This window comes from Cololabis saira, chromosome 24 (assembly GCF_033807715.1).
Source record: "Cololabis saira isolate AMF1-May2022 chromosome 24, fColSai1.1, whole genome shotgun sequence".
NCBI classification, from domain to species: Eukaryota; Metazoa; Chordata; class Actinopteri; order Beloniformes; family Belonidae; genus Cololabis; species Cololabis saira.
The window spans coordinates 3,874,799-3,895,181 of NC_084610.1; the positions used below are offsets into that span (position 1 = coordinate 3,874,799).

The 20,383-nt window shown below is 42.0% G+C and overlaps 2 protein-coding genes across 2 annotated transcripts; one reads left to right on the forward strand and one right to left on the reverse strand.

Moving 5' to 3' along the window:
• The first annotated feature begins 309 nt into the window (after positions 1 to 309).
• zswim2 (zinc finger, SWIM-type containing 2) lies at positions 310 to 7,910 on the forward strand. Its single transcript, XM_061716298.1, has 9 exons — positions 310 to 468; positions 557 to 633; positions 810 to 850; positions 2,394 to 2,598; positions 2,887 to 3,138; positions 5,019 to 5,103; positions 5,972 to 6,054; positions 6,133 to 6,292; positions 7,668 to 7,910. Exons 1-9 carry the CDS (start codon positions 310 to 312, stop codon positions 7,908 to 7,910), a joined length of 1,305 nt encoding a protein of 434 aa, XP_061572282.1.
• Positions 7,911 to 11,548: 3,638 nt separating this feature from the next.
• Positions 11,549 to 19,081, reverse strand: fam171b (family with sequence similarity 171 member B). Its single transcript, XM_061715836.1, has 8 exons — positions 18,694 to 19,081; positions 17,438 to 17,671; positions 16,873 to 16,965; positions 15,702 to 15,860; positions 14,578 to 14,748; positions 14,380 to 14,496; positions 14,129 to 14,252; positions 11,549 to 13,002 (listed from the first exon to the last, which is right to left on the reverse strand). Exons 1-8 carry the CDS (start codon positions 18,917 to 18,919, stop codon positions 11,703 to 11,705), a joined length of 2,424 nt encoding a protein of 807 aa, XP_061571820.1. The 5' UTR covers positions 18,920 to 19,081; the 3' UTR covers positions 11,549 to 11,702.
• Between the last annotated feature and the right edge of the window lie 1,302 nt (positions 19,082 to 20,383).

The window sequence follows — 20,383 nt, forward strand, 5'->3', positions numbered from 1 at the left end:
AGCTTAATGCAAATTAATCTCTTATTTATTCCCCTTAAAATATCATCATACATTATAGTATCTGCAGCTGACTTAATTATGCAGAGAACAAGGCAGAAAAGGTAGCTTGTAGTTTAAAAAAAATAATGAATTCATTAAAAACAGTATATATTCCTGGTATTTCATTCCTTTTTTCATCATTCTTCATCTCATCTTGATCATTTATATCATTATTAAATATTTGTAATTCTTTTATATTCTTTGTTTTTTGTCTTCATGGAAGTTTTAGTCTCGAGTTTGCCTCCTCAACTCCTCTGGATCAGTAACAGGATGCCAAGGAAACCGGTATTGAAGCTCTTAGTCAGTGACAGCATAGGTTACAATCAGGAGCAAGCCCTCTTGAACACGACAATAATTCTGGTGAGGAGCTGTGGCCCGACGGCGTTCCTGGTGGGAGAGACCACTCTTCCCCCAAATATCAAGTTCAAGGTAAATGGCTCTGCTGTTCAGGATGCACGCTGCTCACAGATCAGGGAACGATCCACATCCAGCATGCTCTCTGGTTTTGTGTTGTCAGGTCTGCTTGGGTGACCCTCATACGTGTTCCTGTCCCGCGTACAAAAAGAAGAAGAAGCCATGCATACACATCTACTGGTATCAATGACGTTTGCATCACAGGCTGTCTTCGCTTCATGTGTTTTTAGCAGCACAAACACCTTGTATTCATTAAAATGGTTTTGAATTGACTTTTTATGTAAATACTAGTTATGCATTTTATAGATTTCAATTTCTTTTTCCCTTCTTTTTTTTTTTTTACTTTGTCTTTACAGGGTTTTGCTGCGGCTTTTCAGAGTACCCCAAGTGCACCAATGTAAGTAATTTAGATACGTTTTATTTCAGTTTGACGTTAAGAACTTATTGAAAAAATAAACTGTTTAATTCAGCGCTTTTCTAGTCTAGTCAGCTTCTGGAACACTTTTACTCTCCACGTACTCACACGTCATATGTCAGTGTTTTATGGGATGTAGAAAACTTGACAAGATGAAAAATGGACTGTATTTTTCTTGAGTATGTAATTTTTACTTAAAGAAAATTGTATCTGATTCTAAATAAGAAAAATTATCCATACATTGTTGTTATCCAAGGATTTATGAAGACAAAAAAGGAAAAAAATCTTTATTGAATACTGAGCAAAAGTTAATGGTACCGTAATGATTTTGATGGTAGCCTAACTAATAGTTTGATGCACGTTGAGCAGCGTGACTGCCATCAAGTGATCTAGAGACAACTTTTGTTGTATTAGACGCTATATAAATAAAATTAAAATTGAATTGATCTCTGTGAGTACAGGACTGTCTCAGAAAATTTGAATATTGTGATAAAGTCCTTTATTTTCTGTAATGCAAAAATGTCATACATTCTGGATTCATTACAAATCAACTGAAATATTGCAAGCTTTTGATTATTTTAATATTGCTGATCATGGCTTACAGCTTAAGAAAACTCAAATATCCTATCTAAAAAAATGTGAATGTTCTGGGAATCTTAATCTTAAGCTGTAAGCCATGATCAGCAATATTAAAATAATAAAAGGCTTGCAATATTTCAGTTGATTTGTAATGAATCCAGAATGTATGACATTTTTGTTTTTTTTTAATTGCATTACAGAAAATAAAGAACTTTATCACAATATTCTAATTTTCTGAGACAGTCCTGTAGATGTTCATCAGGCTTATGATCAGTGCAGTCACTCCGTTTAGGAATAGTTTAGTGTGTTTGATTGTAGCTGAACTTTGGGTGGGCGGTTTATTCAGTGGCCTGCTAAAGGGCTGCAGGTGTAGCACTTTATCATCACACGGGTCAGTCTAGTTTGGTCATAGTTTGGACACCGCGGTTTGTAGGCCCTTTCATATTTGACCTACATTTAGTTCAGTCTTTGGTGTGAACGTTTGTCGGCTATTTTATAAGAACTGACCTGTTGAGCTGCCTGTCTTCTCGTTGACGTACAGGACTGTCTCAGAAAATTAGAATATTGCGAAAAAGTCCTTTATTTTCTGTAATGCAAAAATGTCATACATTCTGGATTCATTCCAAATCAACTGAAATATTGCAAGCCTTTTATTATTTTAATATTGCTGATTATGGCTTACAGCTTAAGAAAATAAAATATCCTATCTCAAAAAATTTGAATATTCTGGGAATCTTAATCTTAAACTGTAAACCATAATCAGCAATATTCAAATAATAAAATAAATAATAAAAGGCTTGCAATATTTCAGTTGATTTGTAATGAATCCAGAATGTATGACATTTTTGTTTTTTTAATTGCATTACAGAAAATAAAGAGCTTTATCACAATATTCAAATTTTCTGAGACAGTCCTGTATACCTTTTGTAAAAAATAACCGTTGCAGATTCATTCCGGCATGGACTGCTGGGAAGCCAGATCTCAGAGCTGCTCTGCTGGGCAGAGTTTGGTCCCTCTAGTTCTGCCATGAGCCATCTGGTCCCATGCCAGAGAGCTAAAAGTGTCCGCCGGAAGGAGATTCAAGACCAGGATGCGTGTCCAATCTGTCAGGAGTCGCTGCTGGAGATAAAAGAGCCCGTGTGTTACTGCAGGTGTGCTTGAATTGAGCTTTCCAGATGTTTTTTGATTCTGAACATTCATGCTTCACAATGGTGTTTAAGTCAACTTGTGTTGAACTGCTGACCAGAACATGACCCCGTGCAGGATTACTAGTCCCACCTCCGCACATGCAGCTGTTGACACACAGCATGTTCTCAGGAAGCTGCCAGCACCGAGTGTCGGATGTAATAAAATCAGATTGAATTCTCCCGATACTCACAGAAGAGGACTATTTTAGCATTTTGCTGACAGATTTCCTGCACTCTCCGTGTCCCCTCCAGGTTTGGCTGTGGCAACAATATCCACATCTTGTGCATGGACGGCTGGGCAGCCCACCAGAAGACCTCGTTCACCTTCGGCATGGTCAAGTGCCCTCTGTGCAGGCAGGACTTCAACTATCGACGTTTGCTCCGGAAGGAAGTGGTGAACTCCAAGGCGCTCTTCACTGCTGCTGAAAAAGAGAAGCCACATGTGCACCTTGGAGTTGTCTGCCACAGCTGCAGATCCTGTCCTGTCACCGGCAGATGTTTCAAGTAGGATCAGTACAGGCACAATGGTTGCTTCACAGTCCATGCTCACGTCCATCTTAGTCCATGGGCCAGACCAGATATCAGCACCACTCAAGGTGACCAAACTTACTTATGATTTTTGAAAAGATCCATGTCTGTAGATTATATTTTGGTATGATAACCTTACTGAGTGGCAGCTGTATCATAGTTATTAGCTCATGAAGTTCAGAAAATTCCATTTTAGATGCTGCTGCATATCCTGGTTTAGACTCACACTGCAAAATGTTTTTTTTTTTTTTTTTTTGTATTTTGTGTCTCTAATGTTGTTTATAAAACTAAGCTGGTTCCTTATCTCATTAGGTCCTTTATGTCCTGTATCTGCAGATAAAGACCAGTTTGTGACATTAGTGGCTGTTTCATAGTCTTTCATAGGAGTTTCATAGGAGCCTAATGATGCTCTTCTAGTTTAAGGCTCACAATGACCTGTAACAACAATAAAGTAGGGGTATATTATACATTTCCTGAATCCTTATGGTCCTGTGAGTATTCCAGTTTTTGTATTTTGTGTCTCTGTTGTTCTCTTTTGTGTCTCTAGTTGACACAGGGATAAAAGATAGTATATCATTTAGGTGAAAATTGTGTAAAAATGTGTGTTGTTTATAGTTTAAAGAGCTGCAGTGAACTCTATGTTGGTCAGAAAGATTCACATCTTAGCTTGAATGAATTCTTAAAAGGTCCCCTTCAAAATGATACCAAAGACAATATTGTGAAACATTGACAGATATCCTGTACATGAGTCTAAACCAGGATATGCAGCAGCATCTAAAATGTAATTTTCTGAAGGGGGTGGGTAACTCCATAAGCTGATAACTCTGATCCAGCTGCCACTCAGGAAGGTTATCATACCAAAATATCATCTATAGACATGGATCAAAAATCATAACTAAGTTTGGTCACCTTGAGTGGTACTGACCAGTGAAGTTTTGTGCTCTGGCCCGTGGACTATCTAGGGCCATCACAAGTTCAACACTCCAACACTGTGCCAGATGTGAAATAACCGCTAGAGTTTGGAAATGTAATCGTTGTAGCCAGTACTCGAGTTGTAAAAAAAAATCAGGGGGGATGGTGGATTTTATCATATGGGGACAGATAATTTGTGCTGATTACAATAATATAATATATTACAAATATTTGCAGTGACCAAAACACCTGCAGAAATACTGCAGGAATGACATAGCAGCAGTTAAATGCAGCCTTCTGTAAGCTTTAAATATCCACTGGGCTTACATCAAATACATCAAAACACAACAATAAAAAACACTTTTCTGAACTTATCAATATGACTCTGTCCTTCACAGGATAAGTAACATGGATCACTGCAAAAACTCACAATCTTAACAAGAATATTTGTCTTATTTCTAGTTAAAATGTCTCATTTTAGTAAAAAAATCTCATTACACTTAAAACAAGACTCATCACTGGAAAAAACAATTTGCACCTGTTTCAAGTAGATTTTCACTTGGAAGTGGAACAAGATTTTTTTGCTTGTAATAAGAAGATAAATCTTGTCCCACTGGCAAATTTTCCTTCTTATTTCAAGTGAAAATTTACTTGAAACAGGTGAAAATTGTCAAATAAGTTATTTTTCTGGTGTTATTTTTCTGGTGATGACTCTAAATGTTGAAATAGCAGTAAAACCACATTCATGGATGAAATGACATAAGGGATGGAAAGGGGGGATGGCAGTTTTACAGGGGGGGGGATGATTTGGACCGTTTTTATTTCAGGGGGGATGATTTGGACCGTTTTTATTTCAGGGGGGGGATGCCATCCCCCCTCAACTCGAGTACTGGTTGTAGCTTTTGTGACATTGACATTGCACTCTGCTGCTCACATTTTTCCAGATGCACAGTTTGCAGTTACTTCTATCTGTGTGAGGACTGCATGAAGAAGGACTGCCACCCACAGCATCCATTTGCTTCAAGAGCAGTAAGCAGTTTGTCTTCAGCTTTTTTTTTCAGCACAAACTTACTTTGTAAATGTAAATGAAACTTAAGCTGCTACGGTTGAGGTCAGTATGATTAGGTCTTTTCAAAGTTAAACATCCCTCAGTGTTGTGGCTCCTATTTGGTTTTCTTTGAAATGAAAAAGAAATATATATATACGTTTTCCTTAACAAAATATAGCTAAAATGAATGTCATTAAAATGATTATTGCCACCAGAAGTAACGACCCAAAACATACATGTGAACCTTTTAGTGGACACCAGAATCAAGGTTCTCTATGAGCCCACTGCCTAAATATACAGGACTGTCTCAGAAAATTGGAATATTGTGATAAAGTTCTTTATTTTCTGTAATGCAATTTAAAAGAAAAAAAAAAAAATAAAAAAATAAAATGTCATACATTCTGGATTCATTACAAATCAACTGAAATATTGCAAGCCTTTTATTATTTTAATATTGCTGATTATGGCTTACAGTTTAAGATTAAGATTCCCAGAATATTCTAATTTTTTGAGATAGGATATCTCATCAATATGTGTCTTGACATATTTTTTCTATCATCAGTTAAATATCTTAATTTAATTTTCTTTGGGTCCCTGTTCTTTTGGAACCAAATAAACCATAAATACTTTGGGTTGTGTTCATTTCCAAGGAAATTTAACAGTTTTGTTTCCGAATGAGAGCCAATCATTTGGACCTCAGCAGTTCTTCCCTCTTTACTGAATTAAATGTACAGTAATTTCTTGAAAAGGCCAGCATCAGTTACTCATGTCTCTGTTACTAACAAGAAAGCCTTACTGATGGTTGTAGAGACTTCACATTACCTGCTCTGAACTCTGAACTCTAAACAGACAAGAACAGAGAAGTGGCGTCTGGTGGGACAGGATGCGATGGGTGAAGCTCAAGGAGCGGCCTGCCCGCCTGAGGACGACAAGTAAGTTCCTGACTCGTCCAGGTCACCGGCTCGTACACGGCCGTCGTCGTTGCTGAGCGTATCCCATCTCCTCCTCAGTGTTGTTGCCGGTACCGACTCATTACCGCGCCAGGCGTTGGAGCGTCTGCCCGCTCTCACAGTGAGGTTGCCACTGTTGAACAAGGGGATGCAGTGTCGCATCTGTCTGCAAAGTTTCCACATGGGCCAGCACGTCCGAACTCTCCCCTGTCATCACAAGGTAAGCCTTCTCGCCGTAGAATATCTTCATATCTCCATTAAAAAAAATTCAGACTCGATATATAAGAAAAGCCAGCAGCGCCTTTTTTGTCTTCGAAGACTTTCTAAATTCCAGGTCGATTCTTCCCTGATGACTATGTTTTATTGTTCTTTCATCGAATCTGTTATCACTTTTTCTTTCATTTGTTGGTTTCAATCTTTGAAGGTCAAAGACAGAAACTTGCTCAATAAGGTTGTCAGTCTAAGCAGTAAAATCATTGGGTCGGCTCAACAAACTTTACAAGAACTTTATGACAAACAGCTGATCAAGAACTCCATGTTGTCTGATTGCCAGAGGTGTCAAAAGTATTTACATTCATTACTCAGGTAGAAGTATAGATACTAGAGTTTAAAAATACTCCTGTTGAAGTATCAACTCAAGTTTTTTACTCAAGTAAAAGTATAAAAGTACTGGTTTCAAAACTACTTAAAGTATAAAAGCAAAAGTAATGTAAGGGGGAAAAAAGCCATTAAGGACAAAAGCCATTGAAAATGAAGCATCTTAGTATAATGCAAATATATTAAAGAACCATATATGTGTACTATTGAGCATTAACATGTGTTTCAGAGAGCAGGAGATATGATGACTAGTTGCCTATAAGTATTGTAATGGTGCAAAAAAACTTCAGAGGCATGTTATCATTTATCCTAACCTTTATTGGAATGTACATCCAAGTTTAGTTGCAGGAATCTGAGGGAACGGATGTAAGAACAAAACTGGACAAGAACATCTGAAACAACCACAACCAAATTCACTCTATCCGGATGGAGCAATTTAACTGGATAGTTTTTTTTAAAGGCCCAAATGAAATAGAGTAACGAGGCTGTTTTTAAAATGTAAGGAGTAAAAAGTACAGATAATTGCGTGAAAATGTAAGGAGTAAAAGTAAAAAGTCGTCTGAAAAATAATTACTCCAGTGAAGTATAGATAACCAACATTTCTACTTAAGTAAGGTAACAAAGTATTTGTACTTCGTTACTTGACACCTCTGCTGATTGCTCACATCCCTTAATAAACAGTTTCAGTTTCTACCATCAGTTACTGCTTAGACTCCCTTTTGCAAAGACAAACAGATACAAACACTCTTTTGTTCCTCCGCTATTGTTCTTTTAAATGCCGGAAGGAAAAGGTAGTGGGTGAAAAAGCCTTCCCTCTTAAGCTTAGGTCTGTACTATGATGTGTAACCTATTGTAAAATTATGTATATTTTATGTATATTTACCATTGTGTGCTTCTCCTGTCGAGAAACTAATTGCCCCCCTTGGGGACAAATAAAGTAATAGATTGATTGATTGATTGATTATTAAGTTTTACAAATAACATCACACACCCTTCAGTTCCATGTGGACTGTGTGGACCAGATCCTGCTGGAGTCCAACTCCTGCCCCCTGGATGGATGTGTCATATATTCTCCCTTGACTTGGAAAACCAGGAAGAGCTCTCCTACATCAACTCCCACCGTTTCCAGCAGCCGTTCCAATGAGCAGGAGAAAGAGACTGAAGACACAAGTCCAGGGAGCCGCCCTCGCACTAGGAGCACCGGTGTCGCTCGCAGACGTAAACCTCCTCCACCCAAATAACGAAGTAAAATAATGCAGTGAAAAAGCTTGTGAATTCTTCTTGATATCAAGTAAGTTTATTAATTTAGTGCACAAAAAAGACTAGTAACACTACCATTATTACAGAGGTAAACACAAGGGGTGTCCGTTTGGAAGAAACAGAAGCGTGTGAGGGTGGATGGTCAGATACGAGAGGAGCACTGCACAGATCACATTCACATGGAAACCAGCACGGGTACATTCAGCGGGATCGCCTCCAAACAGGAGTGGCAGTGCGGTCGTTTCACCAGCCTGTACTCGTGTTGCCGTCGAAGCTAAGAAACTCTACAGTACATGTGTACGCACGCTGAACCATGAAGCGATCAGTTTGTTGCTACATTTAAAATCAAAAGGCTCTGGCTTTTTCCTACACTCCTCCGCAAAGACACTCTTCATGCTTACCTTTGACAAAATAAATGAAATTCACATCGATAAACACGTATGAAAGCACGTAAATCTGAATCTGAACCAAAACAACACACCACAAAAGGGTTAAAATCCCCGTCACAAAGTACAGAAAATGTTGCTCTACTATATACATACAAAAGTTTACAGAATCAAGGCTCTAATCAACCTATTAGTGAAAGAACATAACGGCAAGATGGAAGACTAAATATGCAGATTGATTTAAAAATGAGATCCACTGAAAATATTGCTGGTTGAACCAGAAGAGCTTGTCAGTATTGTTTTGTTGCGTTTATCCAGTGAAAACATCCGGGGATGCTGCACGTGGCTGCAGAATAAAGTGTGGTGTGCTTTACGCAACTCAGGATTCAAGCTGCCATGTCGGTTCACGCAGGACAACTAAGAAAGGCAGACATACACGAGACTTAAATAAAATGCTTGAGTCTGTGAATATTCAGAGCTGTGCCAGCCACGCGCAGATAACCCACGCTGATGACGGCGTCAGTGTGCTAAGCAGGTATATTTGTACAATATTTACCATCTTAATCGTGTGTAAGTTAGCACCAACCGTGAAGTAAAGCTCAGCCTGAATCTGTCAGCATCTGTATGACCTTTGAGAGCAATTAATGAGCAGGAAAATGTGACATTTCCTGTGACCCATTCCAGTCCCGTGTTAATGAAAGAGGCGCCACAGTTTGTTTTGTTGGGTTTTTTTCATGTTAAACTATCAGTGTTAATCCTTATTTGAAAAAAATATTTTATAACCATCCAAAGTAACTTTGTTTCAACAACAATGATGAAATCAACTCACAGAACACGGAGCTGGAGGAACCAAAACTAAATCTCAGTTGTGAAAACAGCTTCAACTCCACGCCTCTAGGACCATCCGCATTTTGATTCATGACCTTTACGTGACCTGTTTTGAGCATAACGATTGTAGTCAAAGATAACTAAAGGCATCATCAAAAGAAGGCGCTGCACAAAATGTCTTTGAAGCAACTGAAATGTGATTAATCTCCAACCTGCTGCGTCATGTTTCCCACAGAGGACTCTGGTTTAAAACCAAAGCTTTCCCTCTCTTACCTAATGACACCATCGTGTACCATGTTTGTGTAAGTAGTTTTCCACGCCTCAAACAAGAACAAAATAAATAATGAGCAGAAATCTTGCACCGATTTTTTCACCATCTGACCAATCACAGCAGAGCAGGACTTTCAGAGTGTCTTAATGAGACAGGAGTCTAAACAGGTTTTTAAACAGAAATGGACAAAAGTTGTTCCAGTAATGCACAATATGAAGAAAACAATGTTGTTTTTGAAGATTAAAGCATATAAACCTATTACAGTTCACCCCCTGAATAAAATTCTTAACTTTGAAGAAAGCCTCTCTGAACATGGTGTAGAAGTCCTACGATATGAATATAGTCTCCTCTACAGACCAGACAATAAAAGGAGCTGTTCGGTCACCAAGTGATCAAACAGCTGCGATCCCCTCGTGTTCATACAAAGAAGGAAACATTCATTTTCATGCATACAAAAACAACTGTAGGTTTAAAACTTTGAATATCCATTGCGAACTTCAAAACGGCAGCTTAGCTTTCCACTTTCCATTGTTTAATTGTAAAATCCTTCCAGTCCAGCGTTGGAGCTGGCCACATGTTGATCTTGAAGCTAAATTATTTGAGGCAGTAGGATATCAAAAGAACATGTGAGCACTGAGAAGTGGGAAAGCTTTATCTTATTTCATTTACAGCAGGCATTTATGGTGAGGATAAGTGCACTGTGTCCATCCTGCAGACTCACCAATGACAAACACTGTGGCTTTAAATATTTACTGTTCATGATTACAGGCAGTAAGAAGGCACCTTCTATAATGCCAGTACTAGGGACCACGGGATAGTGAAGAATCACGCTGGTGATCGTCAGATTCAGGGGAACGGGAAGGAAAGGTGCAGAGACTTTTCAAAGAGCAGCTGCATAACACTTCCATGTGACTCTGGGAGCTGCTTCATGCCAACGGTGAGCTTATGTTTTCTTTGGCAAAGTTGTACAATCACAGAACTCAACAACAACGATGCCTGTCGTAGAAGCGGTGACAATGAACAAGACTCGCTCTTTAAGGGTGCTTTCACACCTGTCCCGTTTGGAGCAGTTGTTCCGGAACAGGGAACGTTTCCCCCTAAAGATCGGTTCGTTTGGTACATGTGAACACAGCAATCGCGCTCGGAAACGGCACAAAACAAGCGAGCCGAGATCCTAGGAGAGGTGTTCTCGGCTCGCTTCCATTCCAGACCTGAAGCGTTTCATTTTTTTTTATTTGTGAGAACAGAATCGACACAGCAACAGACACAACTCCATTCATGTGTATGTGCGACCGCGGCGCAAGGAGAAGAGTCGGCCCAGCCTCCACCTCCTTTTCTCCTATTGGACGAGCCGAGATGTCGTCACACGGTGAAATTAAAAAATGTTCAATTCCGGCAGGCGGTCTCTCTCCCGCTGCCGAGCTCCATATGAGCTACGCACATAAATTAATGGGTAAAGCCTGAATTATGGTTCCGCGTTAAATCGACACAGATGCTACGCCGTAGGCTCTGCGTTGGTGTAACCAAAGATCCTCTATACAGAAGATAGCGCATTACCGTTACTGCCAATGGTATGAAATGGTATCCACTTCCTGTCTCCTAAGTGGGCGTGGCCGCCCCTCTCCCCACATCGTTTTGGAACATACAACACTAGATACAGTACAACTTTCTTCCAAAAAGACTTAAATAATAAAAATAACAGTATTATTAAGCAAAGAAGCAAGTTTTATTTTAGTTTTAAACTTCATTTTATCCGATGGGAAAACGAAGAGAGCCAAATCTTGTGTTGCTTAGACAGAGACAGGTCTCAAACAAAGTTCATTTTCTCCTAATCTTTTGGTCTGAAAATTTCCATTTTGGTGTCAGAATGTTCAGAAGGTTTGTGGCTTTTGAAAAAATGGGTCCCATATTTACTTAGATTACTATGGGGCGAAGGAATTGGTAATAATCTGTGCTCACGTTCACTTTTCCCATAGGACTCAATAGACTCAGGACCTACTTCCTGTCTCCTAAAGGGGCGTGGCAGTCACGTGACACAGATACAGGAAACACAACCGTAGTGGGCTGTCTCGTTTATTGAACATCTCTGGTGTAACGTGGAACCATAAATCAGGCTAGAGCCGGCGGTTGCCTTGTGAACACAAACCCCACGAACGAGAAACGGAACAACTGTATGGATTTAGCCCCTGAATCGGAACAAAACAAACAGGCCACAGGTGTGAAAGCACCCTAAATCTCTCTACTTGCAGATGAAAAAAGAAACGCTTGTCTTGATGTTTGCCACGAGTCTAACTCCTCTTGGTGAGAGGCCTGGCCTCCCGCACGTGCTTGGTACTCCTCTTTTCTGGTTTCACCTTCTCCCTCACCTTCCTCAGGCGCCGAGGCGGCGGCGTGCCCCTGGACTCGCTGTCCTCCTGAGCGCTGGACGTATCCATCCCATCCCGCTCTTCAGGAATGTTGGGAATAGCCCCACTGCTGCCGTCTAAAATGTTCCTCAGGGACGGGTCCTCGGGGGTGCAGGTGGCGGTGGTGCCGCTCTCGCTGCTGCTCAAGTCCTGCTCCTCGCTGTAGCGCCCGCCCCGGCCGTGGTGCTGCAGGGACGAGCTCCTGATCCTGAGCCTGTCGCGCTCCGTCTCCCGGAGGTTCTGCTGAGGCTCGTTCATGTCCACGCCAGAGTCCAGGCTGGTGTCGTTGCTGCTCGGCGGGCGGTGGCGGCTCTGGAGCTCGATGATGGAGTGGCGAACCTGGGCGGCCGGTTTCCCGTCCAAGGAGACGAACCAGGCTCTGGGGGCCGACTTGCCCCGGGTCAGCTCCAGCAAGGTCCGCTCAGAAATCCCCTGGAGCTCGCTGGGAACGCCGTGGCCGCTGCTGAAGGCCTGCATCCCCGCGGCCTCGTTGAGAGTCCCGGGCACGGAGACGGAGGACTCCAGCAGGTTGGTGTAGCGCCCCCACACGCTGGCAGCAGCACCTTGTCCGGGTGGGGGGGTCTCCAGGGGCTGGGGGTCGTCCTGGCTGTTCTGCTGGGGGCTCCCGTCCTGGGAGTGGTGATGGGGGACTTTGGGCAGCGTCTGGGTGTAGTTGTCCTTACTCGTAGGCTCCGAGTGAGCATCGTAGTCAACTCCATTCCTGGGGAAAGTGTTAGACCGACAGCCAGACTCCTTAACTCCAAACAGCTCCGGGGCCTGAACGATGGCCAGCGGCTGGTTGTAGATATGAACCAGCTTGTCTTGAAAGAAGTCCGAGTTTACGTTGGCCCGGTTCTGCTCTGCTTTCTCCCGTATCCGAGCCACCTCGTCACTGTTGATGTAGTGAGACGGCAGCTGAGCCCCCTTCATCCGCTCTATGTTCTCATAGAGAGGAGCGGCGGGGAGGCTCCCCGGGTCCTCCACGTAGATGTTGTAGTTGGCTTTGTGCCTGGGCGTGGACAGCGTCTCACACTGGACGCTGCAGGAGGCCAGGCTGTTCTCGCCAGACCGGAACAGCAGGCCTTCTTCCATGTGAGTGGAGGTGGTCTGGTCTTTTTTTACCACTGTGAGTTTGGAGAAGCGTGCCCTCCTCTTCCTGGGCTCCCGATGGGACCCACTGGACCTGGAGACAGCAAAACGTTTTACCACTCCCAGACAAAATCTGAACCATCTTAGGGCCAATCCCAATACACCCCCTACTTTCTACCACTAGCCCTCACTCACTACCACTAGCCCTAAAAATGAAGCCCCAGGCGTAGGGCCCTTGTAATCTTCCCTAGGGATTGGGACACCACTTGCTACTTCACTGCGTGGTTTACGTTCGGGTACGTAAGCGACTGCGTAGTTACGTTTGCACAAACGTCACACCATATCAGGAAGCCCAGAGATAAAAGCTGTTTTAATTTCTGCTGTAGCGCTGTTAATATGCCACTTTATTAAGTTTTAATATTTTTTCAGGCGTAAAAGTAACCGTTAAGATCCCCCAACCATAAAGGGTTTATGTTTATGTTTATGTTTATGTTCATGTTCTGGGTCTCTGGAAAGCGTCTAGAGACAACATCTGTTGTATTAGACGCTATATAAATAAAATTGAATTGAATTGAATTGAACCTGGGCTGAGTTTATCCAAATAACGCCTGGTAAGAAATTTTATCTGATGTTTTTGGGGATGAGAATTGCCTGCCGGCTCGGGAGATGATTTATGGCTCCGCGTTAAATCGACGCAGAGCCTACGGTGTACGGTGTATGGCGTACGGCGCGCGTCGCCGCGTAACCTACGCCGTAAGCAAACGAGTGATTATGTACATTCACTGAGTGAATATTATGAAAGTAAAATATATATTTCTCGCTAGAAATGTAATCAAAACACATTTTTATGCAGAAACTAACTCAAATATTGATTTTATTCAATAAAAAATAAGAAATGTCCGCCATGTTTTTTTTTTTTATTCAGTCTGCAAATGATGACGTAAAGCATTCTGGGAAATCTTTCTAGCCCTCGCTCAGCGAGTCAGCATCTGAAATCCCTCGCTGTGAAGGGCTAGATTCATACTCCCTATCCTTCGTTATGTCCACTAGCCCTACATGCAAAGAGGAATTGGGACACCACTACCCTCACGGGAACGCTTAGGGGTAGTGCTGAAAAGTAGGAGTAGGGGGGGATTGGGACTGGCCCTTACTGTCCCAAACATTAGTCAGCATAGTTTTATATCATGTGAACAAGTAACACATGTGAGTAGATTTCTTACCCGCACTGACACAGAAGCAAGGACAGAAATCCGATGACTACGGCCAGAGTTCCTCCCAGTATTCCCACCAACATGTAGGTGTGGTATGAGATGAACTCCAAGGAGCTCACGTGACTCAGATAATCTAGAAGATGAAATGTGTAAAACATGTCTAAGTGCCAAACAAACAGCATTTTAAGGCAGAAAACAGGACAAGTCTTTGGGTGGGAGGTGTTGCATGCAGGAGATGAGGTTCAACCCCAAGTGTGTACCTTTTGAAGAGGGATGAGGGGCAGCGATCCAGTAGCCCAGGTGGGATGCAGTATAAGTCCAAACCAGCTCATCACCAACCGTTTTAACTATCCCCAGACCGTGAGTCTCCCAGGCACCTTCAGACAGCAGCAGCACAAGCATGTAAGCCATGTTTAAGCCACACCAGGTACATGCTTGCTCTGGAGTGTGACTCCTACCTGTCTTCAGGTTTAGAGCCCAGGCCGGCACCGTGTCGGACGCCCTCAGGTTGGTGTTGCGTCCCAGCGGCAGGCTGATCTGGATGGGCCCTCGAACCTGGAGCTCCTCCCCTCCAGAGTACAGCAGGACGCTGATGGCGGCCACCGCCTTCAACGCGATGCTTCTGAAGGCTGCACAGGAATTAGAATTTAGAATTTATTAAAGGATAGCCCCTTGAGATAACATCTCATTTTCAAGGGGTCCCATAAAACATACAACATTACAATATATCACATTACAGTACAGACATACATGACATAAAACACACACAGACATCTTGCTCACACACAACCCCTACCCACATAAGTCTAGTTACAAAGTAGACTAATTGAATAACCGAAACAATGAGATAAATATAACATAACAGAGAGAAAAGAAAAAATAAATAAATAAATAAATAAAAATAAATAGAAAAAGGACAAAAAAAATACATAAATAAATTAAAAACATAGGCAATTTGTTTTAATATGAGAATATAATGACAACTTCAAACAATGAAAAGAGGTAATAGAAAAATAGGGGAAGATTATTCCAATCTGATGGAGCTTTAAAATAAAATGATCTTTTACCAACCTCTTTTAAAATTCTAGGAACAAAGAAAAAAGAAAAATTCATATGTCTGAGTGAGTATGGAGAGTTATATAGAATCATGAGTTCTTTTAAATATGGAGGACAGTGAAAATAAACACATTTAAAAAGGAACTGAAGCCAGTGAAATTGCCGTAAATTAATGAATTAATAGTGAGTGTTTAAATGGAACAATCCATTCAGTGAACCAATATACTACAACAGATTCAATTCAAACATTTATATGAGTTGAACTGTTTTCAAAGGCAAAATAAATTAAAAGTAAATTAAAGTTTTTAATTAGTTTAATCAATTTGGAAAAATAGCTTTTCCTTTTTTTTGTATATACAGAAATGGATCTCACTAATTCTGACTACAACCGCACATAGACGAACTGAAGCTCACTGCATATTCATCCTTTTATTCTGACTTCAATTCTGTTAAGCTGAGAAGGAATCTAGTCAGATGAAGTCCAGAAAAATGGCAAACTAACTCCAAAGCTTGCTGAAAGACTGGCCTGATTTGCTGCTGACGATGCCCGGGGTGCAGTTAGCACAGTCCTCCGCCAGGTGGTGCTGTGGCACAGACAGGTACGCCATCACTGAGGAGATGTTGCTGTCGTCAGGGAGCGTGAGAAGGTTCTTGGGGAACTTCACTTTTGGTTGCGAAGAACTATCTGTGGAAACAAGATGAGATTCGTGTGTCACTTGAGTCGACCGTGAACATCCTCTGTGCAGGATTCTTGAGGCAAACGTAAATCTCTGAAAGCTTATTCTATTCTATTCTATTCGGTTCACGCTACAATGATCTGGAGTAGGGCTGAACGATTAATTGCATTTGCGATAATATCGCAATGTGATAAAACAAGATTTTCTAACCGCAAAGGCTGCGATTTGACCAGTCACGTGATCTGGTCACGTAATGTGCGAGTGAGCAGAGCCGGCAGGGAAAACAAGTCACAGTGCCGCGTAACCTAAATCTACCATGGCCTCAGTGTTAGGGCTCAGCCGGGCGGGGCTTTATAAATATATGGGCTTTATAAATGTATTAAATATATGAGCGCGGAGTCGGCGTGGCGAGGAGCTGCGTGCGCCGGCGGACAGTGAAGCCTGATTTATGGTTCTGCATTAAATCGATTTTTGAGTTATTTGTGAAGAAGTTCTGAGTTCCCTGTGAGGAAGGTTTTTTTTTTGTTCCCTGGGAGTTTTTCTGTGTTTTTCTATTAAACTACGCCTCGTTTTGGCTAAAGTTTAACCCGGTTTGGTGTCGTGCGATTGGGTTCAGAGAGAACGACCCATAACACTAGTGTGTACAGACGTGTGTAGACGTGTTAAAGAGGTAAAGCCACAAATTTGTTTTCTTTATTGTTGTAATCTGTGCTTTAAATAATTCTGACATTGTTTATTATAAAACAGACTGATTTATTGCTTGCGTAGTTGAAAAATACATGAGAACAGGACCTTGAAAAAATAATCGCATATTAAATCGCAATCGCAACATTGAGGAAAAAAAATCGCAATTAGATTATTTTCAAAAATCGTTCAGCTCTAATCTGGAGTACCCCTGCAAATCTACATCAGGATGACCTAAAAGAAAATAGTCCCAGTTTACCAAAATGAAATGTTGTGTTGGGAAGTAAAAACCTCAATGAGCCCAACATGATCTGTCTGAAACGAAGGATAACTTACCAGGTAACTTGCCGGTGATGAGCACCGAGTCTTCAAACAGCCAGATGTTGCCCTGACTCTGAGGGAGCAGCAGCAGCGTCACGGCAGAGAAAACTGCGAGACAAACAACATCAGACGAAGTCACCTTTACAGGCGTGACAAACACCTCCCCCCCGGGCTCATTGGGTAACATGCATGACTGCAAAGTCAGCAGCAGATGGCGTCATCACTGCCGAGGCTCCTGTCGGGGTTCGCCTGTTTGGCTCAGCAGAACAAAAGGGAGGCGTCTCTGACGCTGCACAGACGCTGCTGCCTCTTCCCTCAACAGCACCTGCTCCATCCTCCCTTTAAACCGCCTCCTCCCTGCTGTTCCTGCCACTCTCAGATGTCTAGCGAGAAGAGGGGACAATAGAGCCAGACCCCCCCACATGCTGGACAAAGAGTGGTCCGTTGCAAGCGTGCTGCTGCAGGAGCAGCCGATTAAACCTCACACACCAGTTGTATGTCGTTGCAGATGCTTCATTAATCTATAATGATCATGAATAATGCAGCTGTGACGGTGGAGATGAACTCCGTCGTCACTTACTGGGTCTCTTGGTGGTGCTCCAGGGTAAGGGGGTGGGGACGTAGCCCAGCATGCTGCCCAGCAGAGTCAGGCTGAGCTCCCCGCTGAACTCCACCCAGAGCAGGACCTCCCCCCGGCCGTCCGTGTGGGTGGAACTCCTCAAGGTGTGGTTCAGGTACACGTCCACCGAGGCCCCGGCCAGCGGCTGCCGGGTCACCAGGTCTCTCACCAGCACCTTCAGGGCAAACTGGGGCTCTGCAATCCATAAAAACAGCAGGTAGAACACGTCTGTGCACGCTGCGCTCGCTAACCTTTCCACAGCCATGAAATAGTGATGAGGCGAGGATGGGAGGATGAGGGATGAGGGAAACAGCAGAGATACAGCAGAGCCAGCTGACAGCAGAGAGGAGCAGAGACTGCTAGTGCTTTTAAATTTAGTGCCTTCTTTGGGTCAGCCTCTCATCAGAGACCACGGGATTACCATGCTCTTGTTAAACAAAGATAGACACCCACATCAGTCCAGATTACACTCAAGTAAATGACTGAAGTTACTGTACAGGACTGTCTCCGAAAATTAAAATATTGTGATAAAGTTCTTTATTTTCTGTAATGCAATTAAAAAAAACAAAAATGTCATACATTCTGGATTCATTACAAATCAACTGAAATATTGCAAGCCTTTTATTATTTTAATATTGCTGATTATGGTTTACAGTTTAAGATTAAGATTCCCAGAATATTCAAATTTTTTGAGATATTTGAGTTTTCTTAAACTGTAAGCTATGATCAGAAATATTAAAATAATAAAAGGCTTGCAATATTTCAGTTGATTTGTAATGAATCCAGAATGACATTTTTGTTTTTGTAATTGCATTACAGAAAATCACAATATTCTAATTTTCTGAGACAGTCCTGTATGTCAACACACATGTCTTTGTTTGTTTGTTGTTGTATTTTTTAATATTTGACCATTTCTATTTATCTCTGTACTTGCATATTTGTTGGTATGGTTTTCAGTAAATATTATAGCAGAGTTAAAGCGACCAAAGAACCTAATTGAGTTTGGTCCACAGTGATTTTCCATTTGTCTGTAAAGGCTGATTTATGGTTCCGCGTTACACCAACGCAGAGCCTACGGCGTAAGGTACGCGGCGAAGCGCACCGTACGTTGCGCGTCGCCGCGTAACCTGCGCCGTAGATTCTGCGTCGATTTAACGCAGAAGCATAAATCAGCCTTAACAATGACTGGTATACTGGTCTCCTCCTGCTCTCTTTACCTGCCAGCAGCGCCGGGGAGGTGAGCAGTCTCTCCGGGACGGCCGTGTCCTCGGCCGCGCCTGGGGGGCCATTGTCCCCCGGCCCGGAGGATGGGGATGAAGGGGAGGATGGGGAGGAGGGCGGGCCTCCGCCCCGCTCCGCGGCTTCCACCGGCCCATGGAGCGGGCAGATCAGCAGCAGCGAGGCCAGCAGGAGGAGCAGCAGGTTTGGATCAGCAGCGGGCATGGCGGGAGGGGCGGCAGGCTCACAGACATAACGAAGTAACGACGAGCTGGAGGAGGAGGAGAACGAGGTCCGCTGGTGTGTTTTTCCCTGATTTAGTCGTGGTCAGTGCGGTCGGACGAGGGTTGAAGCCCCGCGGAGGAAAAGATGCTGCTGGTGCTGAGGCTGGCTGGGCGTGTGTGAGCAGAGAGGGTTTATCACGGGAGGATGCTCCGCTCCCTCGTTAGGTTTACCATAGCGATTACAGCAATTACTGTGTCCCTTGAACTAAACAGTCTGTTGGTGAAAACGTTTTATTTGAAACGTACATTTGTTTTTCTTTTCAACGTTTTACAGGATGACTGAGAGGTGTTTTCTGAAATTAACGCTGCCGCCTTGACTGGTGCGACAAAAGCGACAGAGTGAGATGTCTTCGTGTTTGCAACATCTTTGCTGAGACTGGAGATGTTACATCACTGAGGTCCATTGGCCTCTTGCGAGGACTTGATGTAATAAAAATTAAATTAGAGACATAGAGGTGATAAAAATACACACGTACTAAAGAGGCACTCGGTTCAAATTAAGAACTGAAAAAACTGTCTGATAAATGGTGATATGATTCATTTGAAATTTAATAGATTAAAATAGTAATAGCATTATGGAATAGAATAGAATAGAATAGAAAGCCTTTATTATCATTAAACTGGTACAATGAGATTAGGCAGCAGCTTAAAAGTGCACACATGCAAAGACTATGTAAACAAATACTGTGTAAACAACAAAATGAGAAACAGGAAACATATATATATATATATATATATATATATATATATATATATATATATATATATATATATATATAAAATGAGTGAATGAGAGAATAATAATTCACATAAATGAGTAAAGAATATTGCACATAATGGATGAAGAATATTGCACAGTATGAGGTAGTTTATTGGTTTAGAAAGAAACAGAGCCATGTTTTGTTTCCTTCCCCCGTCTGACAATCACCAAAGTAGCTTTGTATGTTGTTATATGATGAGCTTCACAGCTTTTTAAGAATGTATTTATATCCATTTTAATTTAAACATAGATTATACAAAAAGAACTGGACAGGCCTCTCTGACGTCTGAAGGTTTTGGAGCTCATTTTTAAGCTGTTTAGATTCCAGGCAGGAACTGAGCGTCCAGCCCAGTTAATCCAGAAATGGGCAAAAGGCCTGGCAGTCAGTTGAAACATGCTGACCTAACTTCAGTTACCACTGGTTAACTATTTTGCTTGCTTGCTGACGTGTGATGTTAACTACAGTTACCTTACATTTATTGTGAGCAACTACAGGACTGTCTAAGAAAATTAGAATATTGTGATTTTCTGTAATGCAATTACAAAAACTGTGTCATACATTCTGGATTCATTACAAATCAACTGAAATATTGCAAGCCTTTTATTTTTTTATTATTGCTGATCATGGTTTACAGTTTAAAAACA

Excerpts from the sequence above, each read along its gene's own strand:
- zswim2 (XM_061716298.1), top strand. The coding sequence starts at position 310 with ATGCCAAGGAAACCGGTATTGAAGCTCTTAGTCAGTGACAGCATAGGT. Across the intron at positions 469-556 it reads CCCCAAATATCAAGTTCAAG|GTCTGCTTGGGTGACCCTCA; the intron begins GTAAATGGCTCT and ends TTGTGTTGTCAG. Across the intron at positions 6,055-6,132 it reads TGCCCGCCTGAGGACGACAA|TGTTGTTGCCGGTACCGACT; the intron begins GTAAGTTCCTGA and ends TCTCCTCCTCAG.
- fam171b (XM_061715836.1), bottom strand. The coding sequence starts at position 18,919 with ATGCCCGCTGCTGATCCAAACCTGCTGCTCCTCCTGCTGGCCTCGCTG. Across the intron at positions 16,966-17,437 it reads GAGCACCACCAAGAGACCCA|TTTTCTCTGCCGTGACGCTG; the intron begins GTAAGTGACGAC and ends TTTGTCTCGCAG. Across the intron at positions 14,497-14,577 it reads GGCTCTAAACCTGAAGACAG|GTGCCTGGGAGACTCACGGT; the intron begins GTAGGAGTCACA and ends TGCTGTCTGAAG.